At 35.4% G+C, this 19,850-nt stretch overlaps 1 protein-coding gene across 2 annotated transcripts in view; it reads left to right on the top strand.

Annotated features, from left to right (window-relative positions):
• Positions 1 to 18,648, top strand: part of LOC110841402 (melatonin receptor type 1A) — a 29,170-nt gene extending 10,522 nt beyond the window's left edge. Inside the window, exons 1-3 of one of the 2 annotated variants that reach the window (XM_022086918.2) lie at positions 5,305 to 5,794; positions 7,680 to 7,878; positions 8,492 to 18,648. In XM_022086918.2, the coding sequence (XP_021942610.1) occupies positions 7,686 to 7,878; positions 8,492 to 9,453 (1,155 nt within the window). In that variant the 5' untranslated portion in view covers positions 5,305 to 5,794; positions 7,680 to 7,685 and the 3' untranslated portion in view covers positions 9,454 to 18,648. Of the gene's footprint in view, positions 1 to 5,304; positions 5,795 to 7,679; positions 7,879 to 8,491 lie in introns of those variants that run through there. The other variant, XM_022086917.2, reaches the window with a different exon arrangement.
• Positions 18,649 to 19,850: the final 1,202 nt, after the last annotated feature.

Here is a 19,850-nt window from a genome sequence, read left to right as displayed (position 1 = left end):
TAAATCATTTGTCGTACCGGCAACATCCAAGTATTCAGCAACGCCAAAAATCTGATAATTCTTACGTAAATTTTCTGGGCGAGTAAGTGTCATCCCGTACAATCCTGTGTCGCTGTAATCGTGAAACATGACTACATTTATATGATGTGAAGCTTTCACGGCGGCTTTCATTAATAAAGTCTTCTCCGACTATCAGCCGTGTTAGATGGTGATTAATCACCATCTAACACGGCCGGAGAAGACTTTATTAATTACTACATTTCTCATGCCTCCTTCGCGAACAAGCAGTTTCTTTAAGAATCCCGTTACACATACCACGGAATCGCGTTGGGTCCCGTGTAAATGGCGGCGAAATTCGCTCCTGTTCCCTGAAACGTTTTTAAAAATTTCTAAATCAAACTTTCTGTGTCAATTCTTATGTGGTTTGCGAATGTTCGAACAGTCAGGATGAACTCTAAGACGTAACATAAGGACATAATGGGAAGATAAAAGTGAAGACAACTTGAAGCGTCATGAGTGCATTTTTCGAGAACATATATTTCTGCAGAAAAAAAAAAAATTACAAGTTTTATTAATCATGATTTCTTTTAAAACATACTTTTATTTACACTTTAATACGTGCTTTCTCTTTCTTCGGTTTTCCCATTGGTTCTTATTTTGAAGTGTAGTTATGTTACAGGATTTTTTTGTGAAGAGATGAATGGCTTTGTTACTTTACTGAACATATTTATTATGATACGTTTTTACAAATTTTCCATTTGGTCGTAGAAATAATGCGCAGGTACTATGTTTTGAATGTTGTAATTTTATCGTATTAATCAAAAGCGTGTTGTTTTGTGAAATGTAACAGACATTAAGCAATAGCGCACCACACCGTTTGAAAAGACAATCGATTTTAGAAACACTAAATGTCGATTTAGATAAGCCATTTGTGGCTGCTTCCCCCCCCCCCCCCTCCCCAAAGCAACGAAGAAACAGATGCTAGTTCGGTGCAGAATAATACACAATGCGGCCTACCTGTTTTAGTGAAATTACAACTTGCAGGCGCTCACTGCAAGCTTTCAAATTTCACTCCAGGGATATATAACATGAATTGTCATGCTGCTCAAAAGCAGTACACGCAGCCAGTGCAGTACATAAAAATCACTAAGAATTATGAGAACGCGCAGTGTTACGTAAAGCTTTGCCTTTAGGGTCGCTTTATTTGACCGGTTTGAAACATCTCATAAAAGCATAAAGCACTTTATATAATTTTGTGCTCTTATATTCTACAATTATCACGTATTCTTTGCACGACGTATAAAATTAACGCGTATAGGGCTGATGTCTGTGTGTCCCCGTGATTCAACTCCAGAACCACTGGAGGGATTTCGATTAGATCTCGCATGCGCGTTTCACCAATGGAGACTGCCCTGAAATTGAACTCTTTAATTTCGTGTAGTCGGTAGTACCAACATGGCGGACGAACGAACTTGTGAGATGGAATCGACACTACTAAGTCCTTGCTTTATTTTTGTTGTTATAGTGGCTTGATCCACTTCCTTTCTCTTTCTCTACTTTTTCCCCTGTTTCTGTCTTTCTTCCTTTCTTTCTGCCTTCCCTTCTTTGCCTATTTGCCGGACTGTGGCCACTACTATCCTAAACAAATAAAATAATCTGAAATATATTTCTGCAATAGACCTAATATCACCTTAACATTGGAACAGCGGTAACTATAGAAACGCTTTGTACATTCAATTTACCTTGGCCGATAAGACGCGCGAACAGCCTGCCCTGTCTCACAACGAAATCATTGTTCTGAAGTTAACACGTCCCAGAAGACATGCAGCAAGTGATTGGTGAAATTGAGCAAAAAGAACAGAAACAGTAGCAAGGCATTGTTGAAACGACCTTCATGTTAGCTTCTTTTATTTTATGTCTAAAACACGTATTTATGATATTCGGACGACTTAACTGTTATGCGGTAGACGGTAAACATAACATCACTAGAGTTCTGGCGCCAGTGGAGTGGCAATTACAGCTACTGTCTGAACGTTTAATTCAGTGGTCAAAAATTTAATTACTAGCATAGAGGAGGAAAAATATCAGTCAATTAAACTAAAATACAGACCTGTAGGCATTTCACCATTCTTAGATAACCTTCTAGTTTAATTAACGCAAGCAGTTTTTTCTCAGTTTACTGTTATCTTCGTTTATAAACTTAACCTATGGCATTTTTTGTTTCTCCACATTGGTATTTTATATGTGTAAAGAGATTATAAAAATTGAATACAATATTTCTGTACAGTTATGATGTAGCTTATACACTTTAAACAGCTGACGCGAGAACACATATGATGCACGAATTTAAAAGATTAAAAGTGTTGTTATCGAAGCTGCAAAACGTATCCGAGTTACGACAAAAGTAGGAAGGTGTACTGCAGTTTTGAATACACAGATTATATATTTATGTTGTTTGCAACTCTGGATCAATCAGGATTCTTGATTTTGTATAATGTAGAAATAAATGCTGGCCGAGCTAATAAACAGTAAACATATTATTGCCCTGTACAGGGCCATAAGTAATTAGATGTGCTAAGGATATTACCCTGCATACACGTATAAATTATCTTATCTTTTTAAGCACGCCTCTTATCGCAAAATCTGTCGAATGGAAGTTGTGTAATCTGAAGAGCTGTACGTTTTATTTCATACACATATTATTTGGTGAGCAGTTTGTTTAATAAAGTTTTATGTGTGCGTCATATAAAGTAGGCGTAATAGTAAACCAATACTGACTAAAACGAATCTCGTATGACCACGTTTAATATTAACACTCTATACATGTAGTAAGAGAAACTTTCTAAATGGTGTGGGCCGTGGAACATGCTGAAACTGGTTTACATGCAGAGAGGCGAAAATTACACGACAATTATGTGTTCATTTGACGTCCTTTCATACCGCGTACTTTGTAATTGTTTCGGCTATAATAAAATACGTCGGTGTTTTTACACTATACATTAAGTCACTTTATTTACTTGTATTCTTCATCAATTAGTATGGTGATCAGATCAATGAGGATGAGATGGGCTACCTATGCAGCACGCATAAGGACGATAGGGCAGAAACATTTTAGTAAGAAACTGCGATTCATCGCCCTTATGACGGAGGCAGTATGATCTCAGAAACGTTGGTAAACATCGACCAGACTACACAGCGCAACAACCCAGAGGACAGAACTCTTCACAGCGTAGATAACTTAGAAAGAATCGCCCTGATGACGGAAGCAGTATGACCTCTGAAACGTTGGTAAACATCGACCAGAATACACAGCGCAACAACCCAGAAGACAGAAATCTTCATACTCACCGCTGTGAAAACCTCAAATCTTACATATTAAAACGGACCTTGTGTAAATATGAAAAAGGATTTGGACTATAAATGTCTGTCTCGGGATATGGCCGGATACCGGTCTATTAACACAACAATTTACCTTTTGGTTCCATATAAGATGGGTATTTCTTACACAGCTGGATTCATTTGCTTTATTAATACGTTAATTAGTGTAAAGAACACACAAATAAATGTACAAACTGCTGTGGTGTGGTGGTTGGATCCAAGCGGCGCTTTAATAAATTATTACTGGGTCACGGAAATAATAATACAAATCGATGCTTGTCTGCTGGCATGGCAACCTGTTGGAATCGACATGACGATCGATCCACTCGTTGGACACCTCTCAGCGCCACACAAATTAAAGGCATTCATATACGATTATAGTGAATGCGCTCTCGTCTTCTGGAGCAACAGGAAGTTAAGGAAGCACAAATTTGTCGTTGAGTGTGGATGTAAATGGAGACGAAATCTATTTGTTATGAAGTCTCCTTCAGTGGCGTGCAGGAAAGAAATCCCCTCGAAGGGAAGTTAACTCCAATATTAATTTAAGAAACTCCACATAAGCACTGGGACTTATTCACGTGCTTCGGCGTAACTCACAGAAAAACAAATATTTTACTCCACTGGGTTGCACCGACATTTACCGAATCGGAAGGTTGAAGGTACCTAAACACTGGAATTACAAATTTGAAACCAGGCCAATGCATGTGTGTTTGTCCGTTTTTACCTTCACTGTCCTGGGTCTCTGTGAAAACAGACTTGTTCCTCATCGAAGGAACTGGACCATCTGTTTGAACAGGATTAGACAACTTTTCTGTCACAGGGGACCAAAGAATCGTGCTGTTATGTCAAGAAAGAGGGGGCTTATAAATTTTGGCTTCTCATAAAAGAAATTAATTTTGCTTAAGAAGCAAGTATACTTGTAGGTACAGATGTTCATTAAATCATTCCAAGTTATTTAATATATGTGGATTTTACAAATGCGTTCTTTGCAGATTTGTTTACTTCGCTCACTTACTGCCGAGGCAAATCTTTTAACGGGACAGTTAAAACGTATCATGCCACTAAATGTCTAGTTCATTTACTTAAATCTTGTATAAGACAGCTTGCAATATTTACCTTATTTACCTTTGTCTTTTTCATTGCTACATCTTGTCGTTGTTCATAAAACGTAAATTTTAAATAAAACTTTCTTAATTTACAAAATAGTCGGTTCTTCCACAGTAGGAAGAAAATACAATAAATTCAAATAAATAGTTAAATTGCGCTGCAGGAATATACAATTTTAAAGCTGTTCAGTCTACACCTACACATTGTCCGAAGTTATTGTTTCTTGTAATTCATAAAACATTCAATATTTATGAAACTGTTACAAATAAAAATTGTTTATATTAACTAGTTTTATATTGCACGTTATACAAATGTTTTGATGATGAGTATTCTTTGTGGAAAATGATCAAGTTAATTCGAGTTTCATTTAGGCTATAAGTTGACCTATATGAACCAAGACTAAAATCACGCTGAACTCCAAGTACCAAATGTTCTTGAAATCTTATTATGGAATTTCTGAGCGAGATCGCATCCAGTCATAGTGTCAGTCTCTGGGCCGAGATTCCAACCCGGGACCTCAAGAATACAAATCAAGAGCGAGAACCACTCGACAGGACGTCCTCGGAACGTAATTTATATGCCCCACCCACGTGACGGACACACCTAACAACAGATCAAAGTCACGCAGTTTGTGTTGCACATCCCTAATTGTAGAATTTAATTAGGCATTGCGTGATCTGTCGCCGTGTCATTGCCCTGTGGTGTGCGTTCTTCCTGAAACTCGACCGACACGAGAGATGGAGGGAAGGGCGTATCGAGCACGAAGACCACTAGGAAAAGCATTTTATTCATATAAAAAAACCCACAAAGTTTCGTGCATTCGGTTTGTCACACTAGTCCTGTGTTTCAGTTTCGACAAACTTGGAACCTTCTACCGTATAAGGGTGTGGTCGGTCTCTTGGAACGAGAGCACAAATGTTCTCACTTCTACTTGAAGACATGGACCCAGTGCGATTATAGGCTAGTGAATAATTACAGTGATCATTGAAAAATATAAATATAGGCTTTCAAGCAAGATAGCATCCTGCTTAGTTAGCATAAAAAGCGGGCGAAATATTTTGTTTTTGAATTCGTAACATCAAGTAACAAAACCTGTACACGGGGGTAGCAACTGATTCATACGGCGCATGTGCTGTGGTCGAGGAGTACAGGCCTTCAGTTCTTGGACTCGCATATCGAGATCGACATGTGTTTCTCCTTTGCGGTGACAACAAATTAATTATACTTCTTCAGTAAATTAATCTGAAATAACATGTGCCTGTGAGTTGAGCTCTTCCAAGTCTGTCGTAGATCAACTCTATTTTTGAAGGTAAGATACCGCAGGAAACTTTCTGCTTTGGACTTTCTTCAGCTGTGTGAAAGAAAATTGCAATACGAAGAATTAACAAATTTGAATATGTAAGCATGATGTAACAATTCTGGCATTTTTTCTCTCTGTTATTGCTTCTAGATTTCTAATTCGTGAATGCTAACTCTGGCGATGTTTAATTACTTAAAGAGTGTAAAACTAGCGGAGCGGAGGGGCTAGGCCCCTCAGTATAAAATTTAATTAAAATCAGTCGCGCTTCTCGAGTTACGTGATGACACAGCATTAAAATCCCTGACATTTTATCTTCAGAACCTTACAAGAATGTGTACTGGACATAAAATTTCTTTCATTTTTCTATGCAACTTTTATTCTAAATATTTTTCGCTCCGATAATTATCAAATTACGCTCAAGATGTGTGCAGAATCGCATTCAAATTTTCATACAATTAAGTGGACGTTATTGGTGTCAAATATTAATCAAAACTGGAAAGTTACAGCGAAGTTTATTGAAACTCCACTATATAAAATTTCATAAAATTTCGTTTAGCAGAACTCGAGTTCTTCTAGTCGGAAAGACGGACTTACTGAATTTTATAGGCACATTTTTATAACTTCGTTGCGAACGCATCTAAAAGCAACTCATGAAAACAAACACAGTGCCGTGCTTCTGAAAAATTTATAATTGATCGTTAACTCTGAGAACATACGAAATTATTTTGACATAAAAATAATAGGGCTAGAAAAAAAGAAGAGAATCGACAAAACGGAATAACGAAGAGTTTCAGAATTTGTATTATTTACTAAATATTGGCAAGGTGATTAAAAATAAGGATTAAATGGAAAATATTAAACGTGAATGTAACGACACGCAATACCGAAATGTATATTAAATAGATAAATTGTTACTATATGAAGTGATTTTAATTGTCTCAGAGTAGGGTCCAATAGCGGGATTTTTTAAACATAGACTGGAATTTCTTGACCAAATGAACGCCCATCAGCTGCCCAGGGATCTTGTTTTATACAAAGCATTGTTAATAGTTCTGTTGCTTTTCCGTCATCGCCCAAAGTCGGAAAACTTTAATGACGACTGAAATTTACTGAACGCATTCAGAATTTATTTTCAGAGAATGGCAATAGTCCCCTAGGAGTTTACACCAACGCCTGTCAACCTAGACATCTTCCATTCACTAGACCGAAATTTAAAACAAACAAATGTTGGAAAACCAAACATTTTTACTTCTGGATGCATTTATCGTGTGAAGGTGAGACCAGTGTAGGATTTGTAGAATATACACAGCAAAGCTTAAAACTTCCAAGTTTTATCTTTACAGGGTGTTTCAATATATGTAGTATGAAAAAGAGTGTTTACTTCTGTCTTAAACAAGCAAACGCCGATCTGTGTACTTGAGTGGTTAGAGCTTCTGAGTCGTATTTGGAAGATGCGGGTTTCATTATTCAGTTGGCAGGTTGAGGAGTGAGCATTATTCTTTCTTACGCTGTCCAGACAAATGCACTGACAGTTCTCAACAACAGGGCACAACAGCGGGAGAAATTCCATTATTCCGTTCATCATTTACTTAGTGAAACATACGTTGTTTCAGAACCTCCAGATGAAGAAAGTAGAGCGTGATTTATTATGAGATGAGTGCGCGCTAGACAACGAAAACTTGGTTCCCAAATATGTACGTATGTCACTCCATCACGACCGACCCTGATGAAACGGGCAGAGACATAACCCTAAACTTCGGATTAAAATTCCGCATCGACTTGGCTGATCGCCCAAGAAGACTCTATTGCAATTGTACTCGTTAAAACTCCGGCCAGTTATTTGTTACGGCAGCGTTACTCTGTATTGTTACATCCTTAATCTGTTGCATTCCAGGAAGCCATGTCTGGAAATGCCAGTGCCCCGAACGGGGATGACACTGACCTTCAAGAGCAGGTTTCCCCTGTGACGCTTAGCGCCGATTGGAGCCGAGTGGCACGTCTGCTTCTGATCGCTAGCCTGGCCGTGATCGGCAGTGTCGGCAATATTTTTATGATCAGTTCAGTAATGATCGAGGACCATCTTAAGAAACGAGGTAGGAATTTAATTTTTTAGCCTGCCATAACTAGGTTACTTTAGTTTTAACAAACACCCGTGAAAACAGACAAACTGTAACTGGCAATTACAATGTTTTTTGTTTGTACATACTTGAATGCTGTCGTTGGAATGTAAGGGGTGAATACTGTAATAGACCTGACAGCATGGACTATACTGAGATTTAATAACAGGTGGGTGGGTCCAATCTTCACTTAAACTCGATCAGACGTTATAGAACGATATTTCGAGAACGACAACGAATGTACGACCGAGAGACAAAACGAGACATATGAAAATATATGATTTGTTTGATTCGTTGGATGAACTTTGTTGCCTAAATTTAGTTTTTATCGCAATACATTGACGTAAGGTTATTTCTGTTTCGCATTTATTCTCTTGAAAAAGTTCTTAAGCATAATTTTTGGGAACTATAGTCATTTATTATTTCTGGTGTTTGTACGTAAACGTATGTTTTATATGCGTACGCGCGCGCACACACACACAGATTTAAATCATTTCATTTCATTAACCATATCAACAGTTATAATAATTATTAATTTTTTCTACAAAATTATGTGCACTGTACAATAACTGTAAATCTTATATTTCAGGAAATGCATTCATTGTAAATGTGGCACTGGCAGATCTGCTCATCACAGGATTAGTGTTCCCAGCATCTACAGTAGTGCTGCTTGCTGGCTTGAAGGACACTCCTGGTGTATGCAACTTCCAGTGGTTCCTGGCTATCTTGTGCTGCCTCGTTACACTCATGACATTGGCTGCTACAGCTGCTGAAAATTATGCACGTCTCTGCCTGTCACAGGATTGCTATGCAATGCTCACTTCCACAAGAATCACAGTTGCTGTTCTCTCAATCTGGCTGCTCAGCGGGTTAACTGTCACCTTACAATTTGTGTACAATGTAGGACCTGGTTATTGCATCCGGCGTCGACTCACAGGAGATGTTTTACCTTACTATGTCATTGTGGGTGCCTTCTTTGTGTTCCTGCCTGCTTCCCTTACATTTGCTTGCTACCTTCGCATTACTCTCCGCATCCGAGTGGCCAAGTCACGGCCCAGCTTCAAACCGCCCATGTCATTTAGTTGGGACTATGCTCTCATGAAGACAAACCTCTACAGCTTTATGCTGTTTGTGGTATTTTGGCTCCCATTTGGCATTACATTAAGTGTAGGATCTGTGCATACCATTCCAAGCAGACTGTTCTACAACTTGGCATGGTTTGCACTCAGTAAGTCCTGTATCAACAATTTTTTGTACTGTCTAACTAACCGTCACTTCCGAAATGCATATGTTAATTTGTTCCATTACTGTTGTTGCAAGACAACAGTGTCCTTTTCAAGACGTCCCCGAGGAGCTTCAGAAGTTTCAGGGCCTGCAACGAGACCGACAGGAGATGTACGTGTGCACATCATCCCTGGTTATAACATGTACTCCTACACAAGTCCCCAGCGTGCACGTGAGGTGTGCAAAACAGCCACTCTCAAGCGTTCTGTAGGTTCCTGTCGGCCGAGTACTAGCCGTCCAAACGGCCGTGATGTGTATGAGTTGTGATGAGCCAGTTGGTGTACTATAAATCAGTATGAAGGATATGTCAGCTAGGTTTGGACATCCCCAGATACAATGCACTCAGATGTCTGCTGTATTTTATGGATATAAAAACAGCCGAAGCAGTTAGTTAATATCAGAAAACCAACCCAACATTATTTATAAATATTTATTAAAATGTGATTAACACAATACAGCATTGATCTAAACTAGGTTATTCAGAACCTAACAATTAGAAACAATTAGGCCTTTGTCTATATTCTCTGAGCTTTACAAACAGAAGATGAGTCCTCACTATATGAACTCTAACTACATTTTCATAATGTATTCTTATACCAGGACCTAAATATAATAGATATTTTAATAATTTCTTTCTGTAAACACACATTTTATTACTTAACTTTTCATAAAACAGATGTAGATCAAAGAAACATTATTTTATTGGATGTGCTTATGACTGTGTCCAAGATAACAGATATTACTATACCATTTTTGAAAAGTGATAATCATTATAGACATGTAATATAGACATAGCTTTCCCAATAGGGAAGTTCTGACATATGCTAGTCTCTGTATAGGTAAACGTAAGAGAACCCTGGGTCTTTTCTGAGTTGAGAGTAGCTTAGACACTGTGGTATTTATAAAGAAGTAAAGTTTAATAAAACAGATCAGTTATCACCCAACATTCAGAAATGTTTTCTATACTGGAAACAGTTTAAACATGACATTTTATACTCTCTATTCATAAATGTATAGCCTTCTGCATCAGAATTATCCAAATATCAATTATGGAGCTTTAGGTTATGACAGCAGATAAGTACCATAAGTCCATGGTTAAAAACTAAAATTGCACATTCTGTAGTACATGATTGGTTACATACTTAGTCATGCTAACAGCTCTTATCTCCATAATAAGGTCCTTCAGTCAGCAGTATTTTAAATAAACAAGGCAACATTTTGTAACTGCTTTGACATGATCAAACTCTCAATTTTTTGCAATAGCAACATAAACAAAAGTGCTAAATATTCTCAAAATGATTACCACAAATAATTAAAACAGTGGCATTTATTTTTTAAAACCCTCTTGGGCAATCAGCTGTTTCAATATTAAGTTAAAAACCAATGATTCTTACATTAGCTCTGTCTCCATCTGACTGTGAAGGACACAGAGCTAATACCTGAAACTTTAGGTTTTGACTCAACATTGATGCGGCTGATTGAGAGGATTTTATATCACTGATGGGCTGTGAATGTTTTAAATCATACACAGTGGCAATTATCATTAGGAATCATATGATTATGCATTCTCCTCAATTAAGATACATCAACTAAAACTCATCTCAAGATAATATCCATGGTCACTAAAAATCAATTTGAGTGCATACTTATAAAACAGTTCTTTACAAATAAGACACAAAAGCAGTAATGCATCTGAACATTCTAACCAATAATCTGTCCATTACTAATAACTAATACAAAAGTACAACAAATCTTCCATTTTATGTAATTCAGGGATTCTAAATTTGTCAACTCTATTATAAAATAATTCTTCATATGGAGGCTTTGGTGGTTATAAATGCAATAAAATGTATCCTGCCAGGATAGAAAGTAGTTAATGAGGAAGTCGTTGTTATAGACAGTTCATAAAGTTTACACTTTATATTCAATGACAATATACAGAACCCAGTAATATCAAAATAACACACTTAATGAACACCACAAAACACAAATTTAGCAGAACATGTGCTGTAAAAGAATAAGAACAAGAATGAAATGACCAGCACAAATTGTTAAAGGAAACAAGGATCCATCCAGATAAATTACAGCACAATACATTCAGTTTTATCAGTTTAGTTGCAAAGGGCTGAAAACTGCAGAAATAGAGGAGTTTATAAAAAATATTTTCATACAGATATTTATAGGTTGTATGTATATTGCATTAGTCACAGTAAACATTTGTAGTTATTTCTCAGAACACTTTATACAGTTGAGCTCGATACAGAGAGTAAATGTCCTGGAAAATTTATAGGACACGGTGACTGAGTAAGATGGTTACTACATTTCACAATACTATGCTTATTCAATCTCATGGAAACTGACCCTAATGAGTGATAAACAGAGAAATTTGCAGACATTGTAGTAGGTTACATGGGAGATTTAGTGAAAGTAAGCTCCAAAAACTCTACCCAGAAAAAAGAAAACTGACTGTTGAGCCTGTCTGTATAACTTCAATACTAATCAGCCAACATAATGTCTTACATTTTCTAACCATCCCCCAGAACTTGTAGTGAACTGTGATTCCCTGTAGGCTGTGATCCTTGCAGTGGTAAAATATAGCTCTTTAATCTCCCTCCAAACATAACTTTCTGCAGAAAGTTAAAGCTGCCTATGTATATTAAAGTTTTTAAAGTAAATGTTTTGATATTTTCATCCAGCAGTTGCAGGTACATAATTCCTTTCTTTCAAATAGAAGTACATAGTGATAAATAATCATAGTTTATCAGTAATTTGGAATAAGTTTTGTGTTTCAATCTGAGATTCACTATCACCTTCATTAATAATCTTTCATTAAACAATATGTGTAAAAACTTGATAAAACACATAACAAATACGATGGTGTGACAAAAAATACACTGTATGTGCTATTGTCCTTCTGTATTCCATCTCAAAAGAGGGCTTGACACAAATGCAGGTATGTATCAGTAAAGGACTAAGAAAGACTGAAGATTAAAAGGGAAATGACTTGGTAAGGTAAAATGTTTACATTATAAATTGTGCAAACCTTATACAGGCAAGGTTTATGCCAGTACTAGTACTAATAAAAGACAAAACATGCCTAAAATAAATTAGGCTTATTGTTAAATTAAAATATTGGTTTATTCAAAAGTATAACATTGTACGAGAAGGGATTTATTAGTTGGCTATTTTGTACAAGTGTGTCAACTGCAGAGGTTACTCAACAATGAATGAAATGAAAGAATAATTATGTGTGGTAAACTGGAAAGAATCTGATAAGAAGGTATTACCTAGGAGGAACTGGGGCAAAAAACAAGCAGCTCATCTAATGTGAAACAATGCAGAATGAAATGCAGGAACAGACAGAGTGAACGGCATTGCCATCATTAAGGAGGCATGACATACCTAGCTGACATGGTAACAGTTAAAATAAGGTTCTTTAATTTTGTACTGATAATGTGTTGCTTAGCTGTTCTTCCACAGAAGGATCATGGTCAATGGTTGTAATTTATTACTATACAAGCATCCAGTTACAAGAAAAGTGATGTCAGTTATGGACAAAAGCCCAAAGTCTCCAAAACATTGGGCTTTTGTCCACAACTGACATGACTTGTTGCCCGCGAAGATTTCATCATAATAAAACTGTCAACAGCAGAAGGATGAACATAAATTAGGGACTGAACATGGTATTAAAAAGAGAATATTCATAGAAATACTGAGTTATCACTGACCTACATTAAATCATTCAAGAAGAGAAAATCATTAAGATATGGAAGCTGATGCCCTTGCTGACGATATAAATGTCATGTATAGCGCTCTTGACATAAACGAGAGCTTAAATATTAAAACATATTTTGTGATGAATGTGGAATTATGTTAAAATTTAATAACTGTAGACTTGTACTATGATTAATATTTTTATATGACTACACATATACTTGACCTAATTTTATACTTTGGGTAATTTTGTCCAGAAATTAAATCTGTTGTTGGTGACACTGTAGTATTTTAACACGGGTTGTTTAAGAACCACCAGTTCACAACGCATGATAGAAGTGCTATAGATTTGGTACTACAGTAGTTGACATCATACAGTGTGTACCATAGCGTGAGTGAGTCAAATATCATACATATGACACTGCTGAATTGTGATACACTCTTACCATTGATCCTATTGCTTTCAGAATTCTCAGAACATAAGGTTCATTTTTCCCATACAAAACAATAGTGTTATATATGAAAAAATCTCTACTGCAGGATTTTGTGACCAGATTGTGGTATGTTTCTCTCAGGTTATTTTATCATGTCTTGCAGGCTTTGTTACAAAAAGTACTGCACACTACTGAACATTTCAAAGAAATCAAATCATTGAGCAGAGATATCAAATTAATGAAGTTTTCCTGTGGTACTAGGAGAGTGATAAGCAACCATATTATCAGGAAAAAAGTTACCATGCAACTCTTTCTTTCATTACTTATGTATCTACAAAATAATTCTTGAAAGTGCTTCATCTGATTACATAATATTATCAGAGCAATCAAATCAAGGTGTATAAGATAAGCAAGGCATGTAACAAACATGGGGAAGTGAGAAATGCATACAAACTGTCAGACAACCTAAAGGGATGACTTGGAAGACTTTAGCATAGAAGGGAGGGAAACATTAAAAGGAATATTATAGAAACAGGATGCTAGGATGTAGACTGCATTCAACTGACTCAGGATAGGGTTAAATGGTAAGCTCTTGCGAACATGGTAATAAATCATTGGATCCATAAAAGAAGAGGAACTTCTTGATCAGATGGGAAGGTATCAGCCTCTCAAGGAGGACTGCTCCATAGGGTTCATTTTGTTACCTGAAGTTGACTAGTATTACACTGCTTTGAGAAACATTTCAATACAGTTTGGGTAGCCCTGTGCTGCTGTAGATTGCTCCTCGCAGATAAAGCAGCTCTTTCATTGGAACTTCTTCAAAACAAGGCTATCATCAGGAGAAATGATATGTATGTATATCAGAATGTACAGTCCCTCCCTCTTGGATGTGCAGCTCTCACTCTAACATTGTTTGTATGCCTTCTTTCCAGCTGTGATCTCTACCACCATGAACAGAGAATTTTTCTTAAACTGTTTTCTGATAAGGGACCACAAGTTTCATGGATGGCATTTATTTTGCTGGAAAATATGTGAGCTATTTTATGTGCAACAATAAATATTTGTAAACTATTCTTACTGTAAAGTGTAATTTCATAATTCACTAAGATGTATTTCTTATAACTTTGTATGTGAATTTTATGTATACAAATGGTAACATAACTTAAACTGCAATATTCATTGGTCAGTGAAAAATGTATTTAAGCTGATATGTCTTCACATGTGGGTTCATATTTTGATTAGTGTGCACAGTCTTTACAGTAAATCATTGGTAAAGCAAGAATGAGAACTGAGGTTACATGATACAGTTTTTCTTGTGTATAACAGATGAAAGGTGCTAGCTGCAACATGCTCCTTCCATGTAATTAATTGAACCAATTAACCATTTACCACCATTTTGATACACACTACACATCCAAGTGTTCAAGTGATCTGTATCAAAATGGTTTGGTATATATAAATATTGTCAGAGATGTTTAGTTTTATGTTTAATTTATTTAACTTTTATCATTGTTATTCATGTATCTAATAGACATTTAAAATATTGCCTTCAATTACGTTATAACCTAAGAAAATGTTAAGTTCAACAGCCACAGCAACTTTGAATTCACTACTACATATGAAATGTTCTCAGAAGTTACATAATTAGAAACAGGATTTAATTTTTGCAAAATAGAAGATTGGAGAATATTGTTGATGTGCAGGGAAATGATCTTTATTTGGTTTATTCATTTTTTATGGATGGGTTTAAGTACCTGACTAATCCATAACAAAACAGTAACCTCAGCCTAAAAAGAAATGGACCCATTTCAATAAAATATCATATTGTGAATTAACAGTAAATTATGAAGTAAACATTATATTTAAATGTAAGAAAATTGTGGTTGGTGAATAATATGAGGTCAGAAAGGACTCATGTGCATATATAATACAGCTTTTCCACTAACAGAGGTAAGAGTCTCCAGTGTTTCAGTCCTCACAATATATATACTTATTGAATGATTGAAGTGAAAGGAGATACCATCCAATTTTCCTCTTTTTGAGGGCTTCATTCCTTAAGGTTCTATTTTCTTTTGTTTTATAATTAACATGTTTATGCCTGGTTTAAGATTACATAGTACCACATTTCCTTTTTTCTTCCCTTTTTCCTACTTGATGCTTTGTTTTCATTTTCTTTAAATAAAACTTTAAATCTACAAAACATTAAAAGAAGATAGTAGCTGGCACAAACTTTGGCTTTTATTTATCTGCACTGTCTTAAATAACCTTCAGTCATATAATAACTTTTTAAGAATTGCTGGTAGCATTCTTTAAACATATTTATGATCAGTGGTAAGTCCAAGTGACTTACAAGTCACAATTATTATCTCAAGAGAAGAAATATTCATCACTGTATCAAAGAGCCTTATATATTTTAGACATCAGTTTTCTATGAGAATCTGGTCGTATCAAAATGTTTTATAATTGAAATACTGTACATTGTGCTACAGTTGACAGTTAATTTTAAGATATATTTACTTAACAGAATACTAACTATATTTGTACTGTAACTATCACCTGTTGAAGAGATTTTTTATTCAACTTATTTCACAAACTATAACTATATATACCATAAATATTTATAAATTCAATTATTTTATTCACCATCCAATTGGAGGTGCAAGCGGTATTCTAAATGGTCATATATAACACATATGCATTTTGTTGTATATGACATATGTTAACTGCTAATGTAAATACATTACAAAGACTTGCACATCGAGACACAAACTACAAGCAGTAATTTTATAGTAAGGATTCACATTGCTGTTGGAACAAGAAGAAACTAATGAGCATGACACTCATTTTGTTTCCTGTTTGTGGATTTCAGTGTTTAAGAAGAAGCAATGTACGATGCAACCATAAAAGGGAATTTAGTTGTATCATTTCTATTAGTATGGCATTTGAGCAATGACAAAAATGTTGTTTTAACAGTTGGTAGTAATTATACGTTATTTGTGACATAAAAGTCCAGGAAAAAATAATTCTTAAATGGGTGAGTGATCTCCAAAGTATTACACAAATGGGTATTTTTAGCTGTTTCACATAGAGTGAAAAGTAGGGAAACCAGTCTGGTCTCCATACTTTGAGGGGTAAAGAAACAATATGATATACAGGGACAGCAAACAGAACTGTATTGCTGATGCCCCTTGTCAGCATTGCAGAATGTGGTATCTGGAAGTGACTTGAATGCTAGCGAAAGAGTGATGTTGGAGCTGGATGAACCTGTTTTTATACTTAATAGACACTAGACCTTTTAATGTTTGCACCACCAACCTGTTTTAAGATATTTATTATCATACTTATATTCATTTAATGGTGCGGCTGTAGCCCCTATCTTGATATTCTGCATGACTGACATGTTGGAATTGCTGAGACGGAGATTTAAAACTATAAAATCAGCACCTTTCAAAATAATTATGGAGATGTAAGCACACATGCATGAACACATATAAACACAAAACCAGCAAACAGAGCACTATAATGATACATTTCCAATATAATGTCCCATATGCTATCTAACTATAAACCAGGCTGAAAATTTTCCTAGCTTGATTGTTTTGTTTATCTTATATATAGATCAATATAATGTGTCCAAAAAATTACATTATAATAAAAGGTGAATCCAGGATGAACAAAACTGATCTAGTAAAAGCTGGCTTCAGCCTCTTAGGTAAAATAAGTTTCAACTACCATAATTTATAAGCACTTTCATCATCCCCTAGCATATGAAATTTCATGTTACCACTTTATCATAAAATTAATACTTTATGCAGCCATCATATGTTTATACCTTATATTTGATAGAAAGAATTATAATAAAAAGTGCTTATTTTCCAATATCTATTATATTACAATCTTACAAAATTCTCCACTAAATTTCATTAATACTGCTCCAATGTGGAAATAAGGTACAAATGCCATGTTGGAATTTTAAGGATGGCACCATGGTGACCTTTAGTGTCTTCATCTTTGCACCAAATTACATGCAAGTCACAATTTGTTTAATCTGCTCCTTTCAGAATCTAGTTTAAAGGGCTGTATTTTAGTAACTAGAGAAGTATAATTAGACTTTATCATGCTGTGTGACATTAAGTGCAGCAAACATCCAGTATATATCATGGCATATATTGAAGACATCGACTAAAGGCTGATGATGTCAAACAAAGAACTGGTTTGGAGGAAAACACTTGTGCCTGTTTCAGAATGTTTGTCTTTATTGTGAATATTGACATGTTAATTGTATCTTAAACACAATGTCTTCATATAAGGTATTACAGATTTCAAGTAGAGACACTTTTAGGGTGGAGGTGAAAGCTTAGTTACAAGATAATGTTCCATGTTACATTATGTTTCTTCCTTACTGTTTATGATTAGGCATGGCTCAAACTTTACAGCTGTCATCATAACAGTGTGGTAAATTTGTGTTCTCTTTGTCCTGTTCAATTTATGTTGGTGTTTCATCTATAATTATAATGAGTAATACTGCTGACAGTTTCTGATGATAAACTAAAAAAAGGGTAGATAAATGGAAATATGTTTTTTTTCTGCCTAAATGCTGAAGGTTTCATAATATGATTACTGTCTCACAAAACAGTGAATGAGAACAAATTAAAAAAATTAGTCACTTTTTAGAAAGTAACTTCTGCTTATAATCTGATGTTGGTTTCTTTTGCAGTCTAGTTTAATTCTGTAACAGCATTTTAGTGCAGAACTAATATAATTAATCAGCATTAATAGGAATTTATGCTTTTTAGCTTCTGTTGTATTCTTTAATTTAGATTTACATATGAACAACTTGCAGCCAAACTGAGAGAGCTTGAATCCAATCACTGACACTAGCATACAGAACACTGGCCTCAGATGACATTCAGCTATCATCCCAAGTGACTGACTTATTTCATGTGGTTAAGTTGGTGTTATTGAAAAATTACTAATAATATTTCAAGTGTTTATCAGGCTTGCAGAAAGCTGCAATGTCCAACTGGAAATGCACATCTTCTAATTGGTAACCAACTGTGGTTCTGCTCCATAGGAACACATTTTATAAAGTGTACTAAAGCATTACTTTTAAGGACACTGTACTACCAATGTGAATACTTACTTAGAAGGCCATATGTATAATACTCCAATATCTGTGTAAGAACAATGTGCTGTTTACATAAAACAGTTCTTAAACATTATCCTACACATCTTCAACGTTGTTGTCTTACTGTAATTAATGTATTATATGTAGATTTTGTAACATTGTAATAAAAATAATGGAGAAAAATAATACATTTAAATTAATGAGAATGATATTATAGCATGTTTCCCAATTTTAATACTTTTTATTTGTATTATTTGTCAGATGCAATAAACAGGAAACAAGATTCATACATGACACTTCAATAAAACCACTTTTCTGTTCCTACTTTAGAATCATTTGATTGGGCATACCTACAACAAGGCCTCCAAATTACACAATCCTCAGGTAACTTTCGATCCATACATAAGAAAGCATATACATTAACACAAGATCAATTATATCGCTATTGTTAAATGTTAAAATTTAAAAGAATTGTTTGATATTCAACTAAACATGAATAGCTTGAATGTTTGAGGACAAAGCAACCAACCAAAATTGGAGAAACAAAAGTTTTATTATGCATCTGTGTGTATTCTGAAAATTGTGTATGACCCCTTACGAATATTGATAATGATATATAATATAAATCTAAAATATTTAGCACATAAATGGCCAAAATACAGCCTTTGAAACAAAGTAAGTGATAAAAATTAAATACAGCCTCCACGGTTATAAGAAATTTCAGCAGGTATAAAAGAGCCCCATAAAAATCTATGAATTTGGCATCTCTGAGATTGCCAATATAAATGACTAAACTGGAAAGAATTTTAAGAAAGATGATAAAAATATCTTGCAGCCTACAAGAAATATTTTCTTACAATGTGAAAACATGGTTGCTTCACACAGTTCTGGACAGTGGGTTCAGCCCTGCTTGTAATACTGAAACAAGAATAATATGATGATCTGTAGTGAACATGTCAGTGTAGTAGAAAATGATCTGGACTTTCTCAGTAAGTTTATCACAGATGATGGAACCTAGTGTTTTCTATTAAGATCCCAAAACTAAAGACAGTTCTCCAAGTAGGTATCATCATTGTCACAAGCATGAAGATGTGATAGTTTGCGCAGAAGCGAAGGTGATGTTGGAAAGTCTTTTTGATGGCTGGGAATTATGCTTTAGTTTGTTCCTGAGTGTGATACAGCACGCAAGCAGAAGTACACAGATGGGCTCTGACTTCATCTGTGGGAGGCAACTCAAGACTAGGTGCTCCTTCATTAAAATTCTCCAGCACACTGACTGCTGCCTATGCAGCAACAGCTCTCACTGCATGAAACTGGTGTTTTCCTCATCTACCAAAATCTCCTAATCGCCAATCCCAAAATTTGTAACTCTTCCTGCAGACAAAGAA

This window comes from Zootermopsis nevadensis, unplaced genomic scaffold (assembly GCF_977971745.1).
Source record: "Zootermopsis nevadensis isolate Lab colony 2312 unplaced genomic scaffold, Znev_1.0 Znev_ptg000020l, whole genome shotgun sequence".
NCBI classification, from domain to species: Eukaryota; Metazoa; Arthropoda; class Insecta; order Blattodea; family Termopsidae; genus Zootermopsis; species Zootermopsis nevadensis.
The sequence above is the reverse complement of the archived record's forward strand: the minus strand, read 5'-3'. Positions and strand labels throughout refer to the sequence as shown.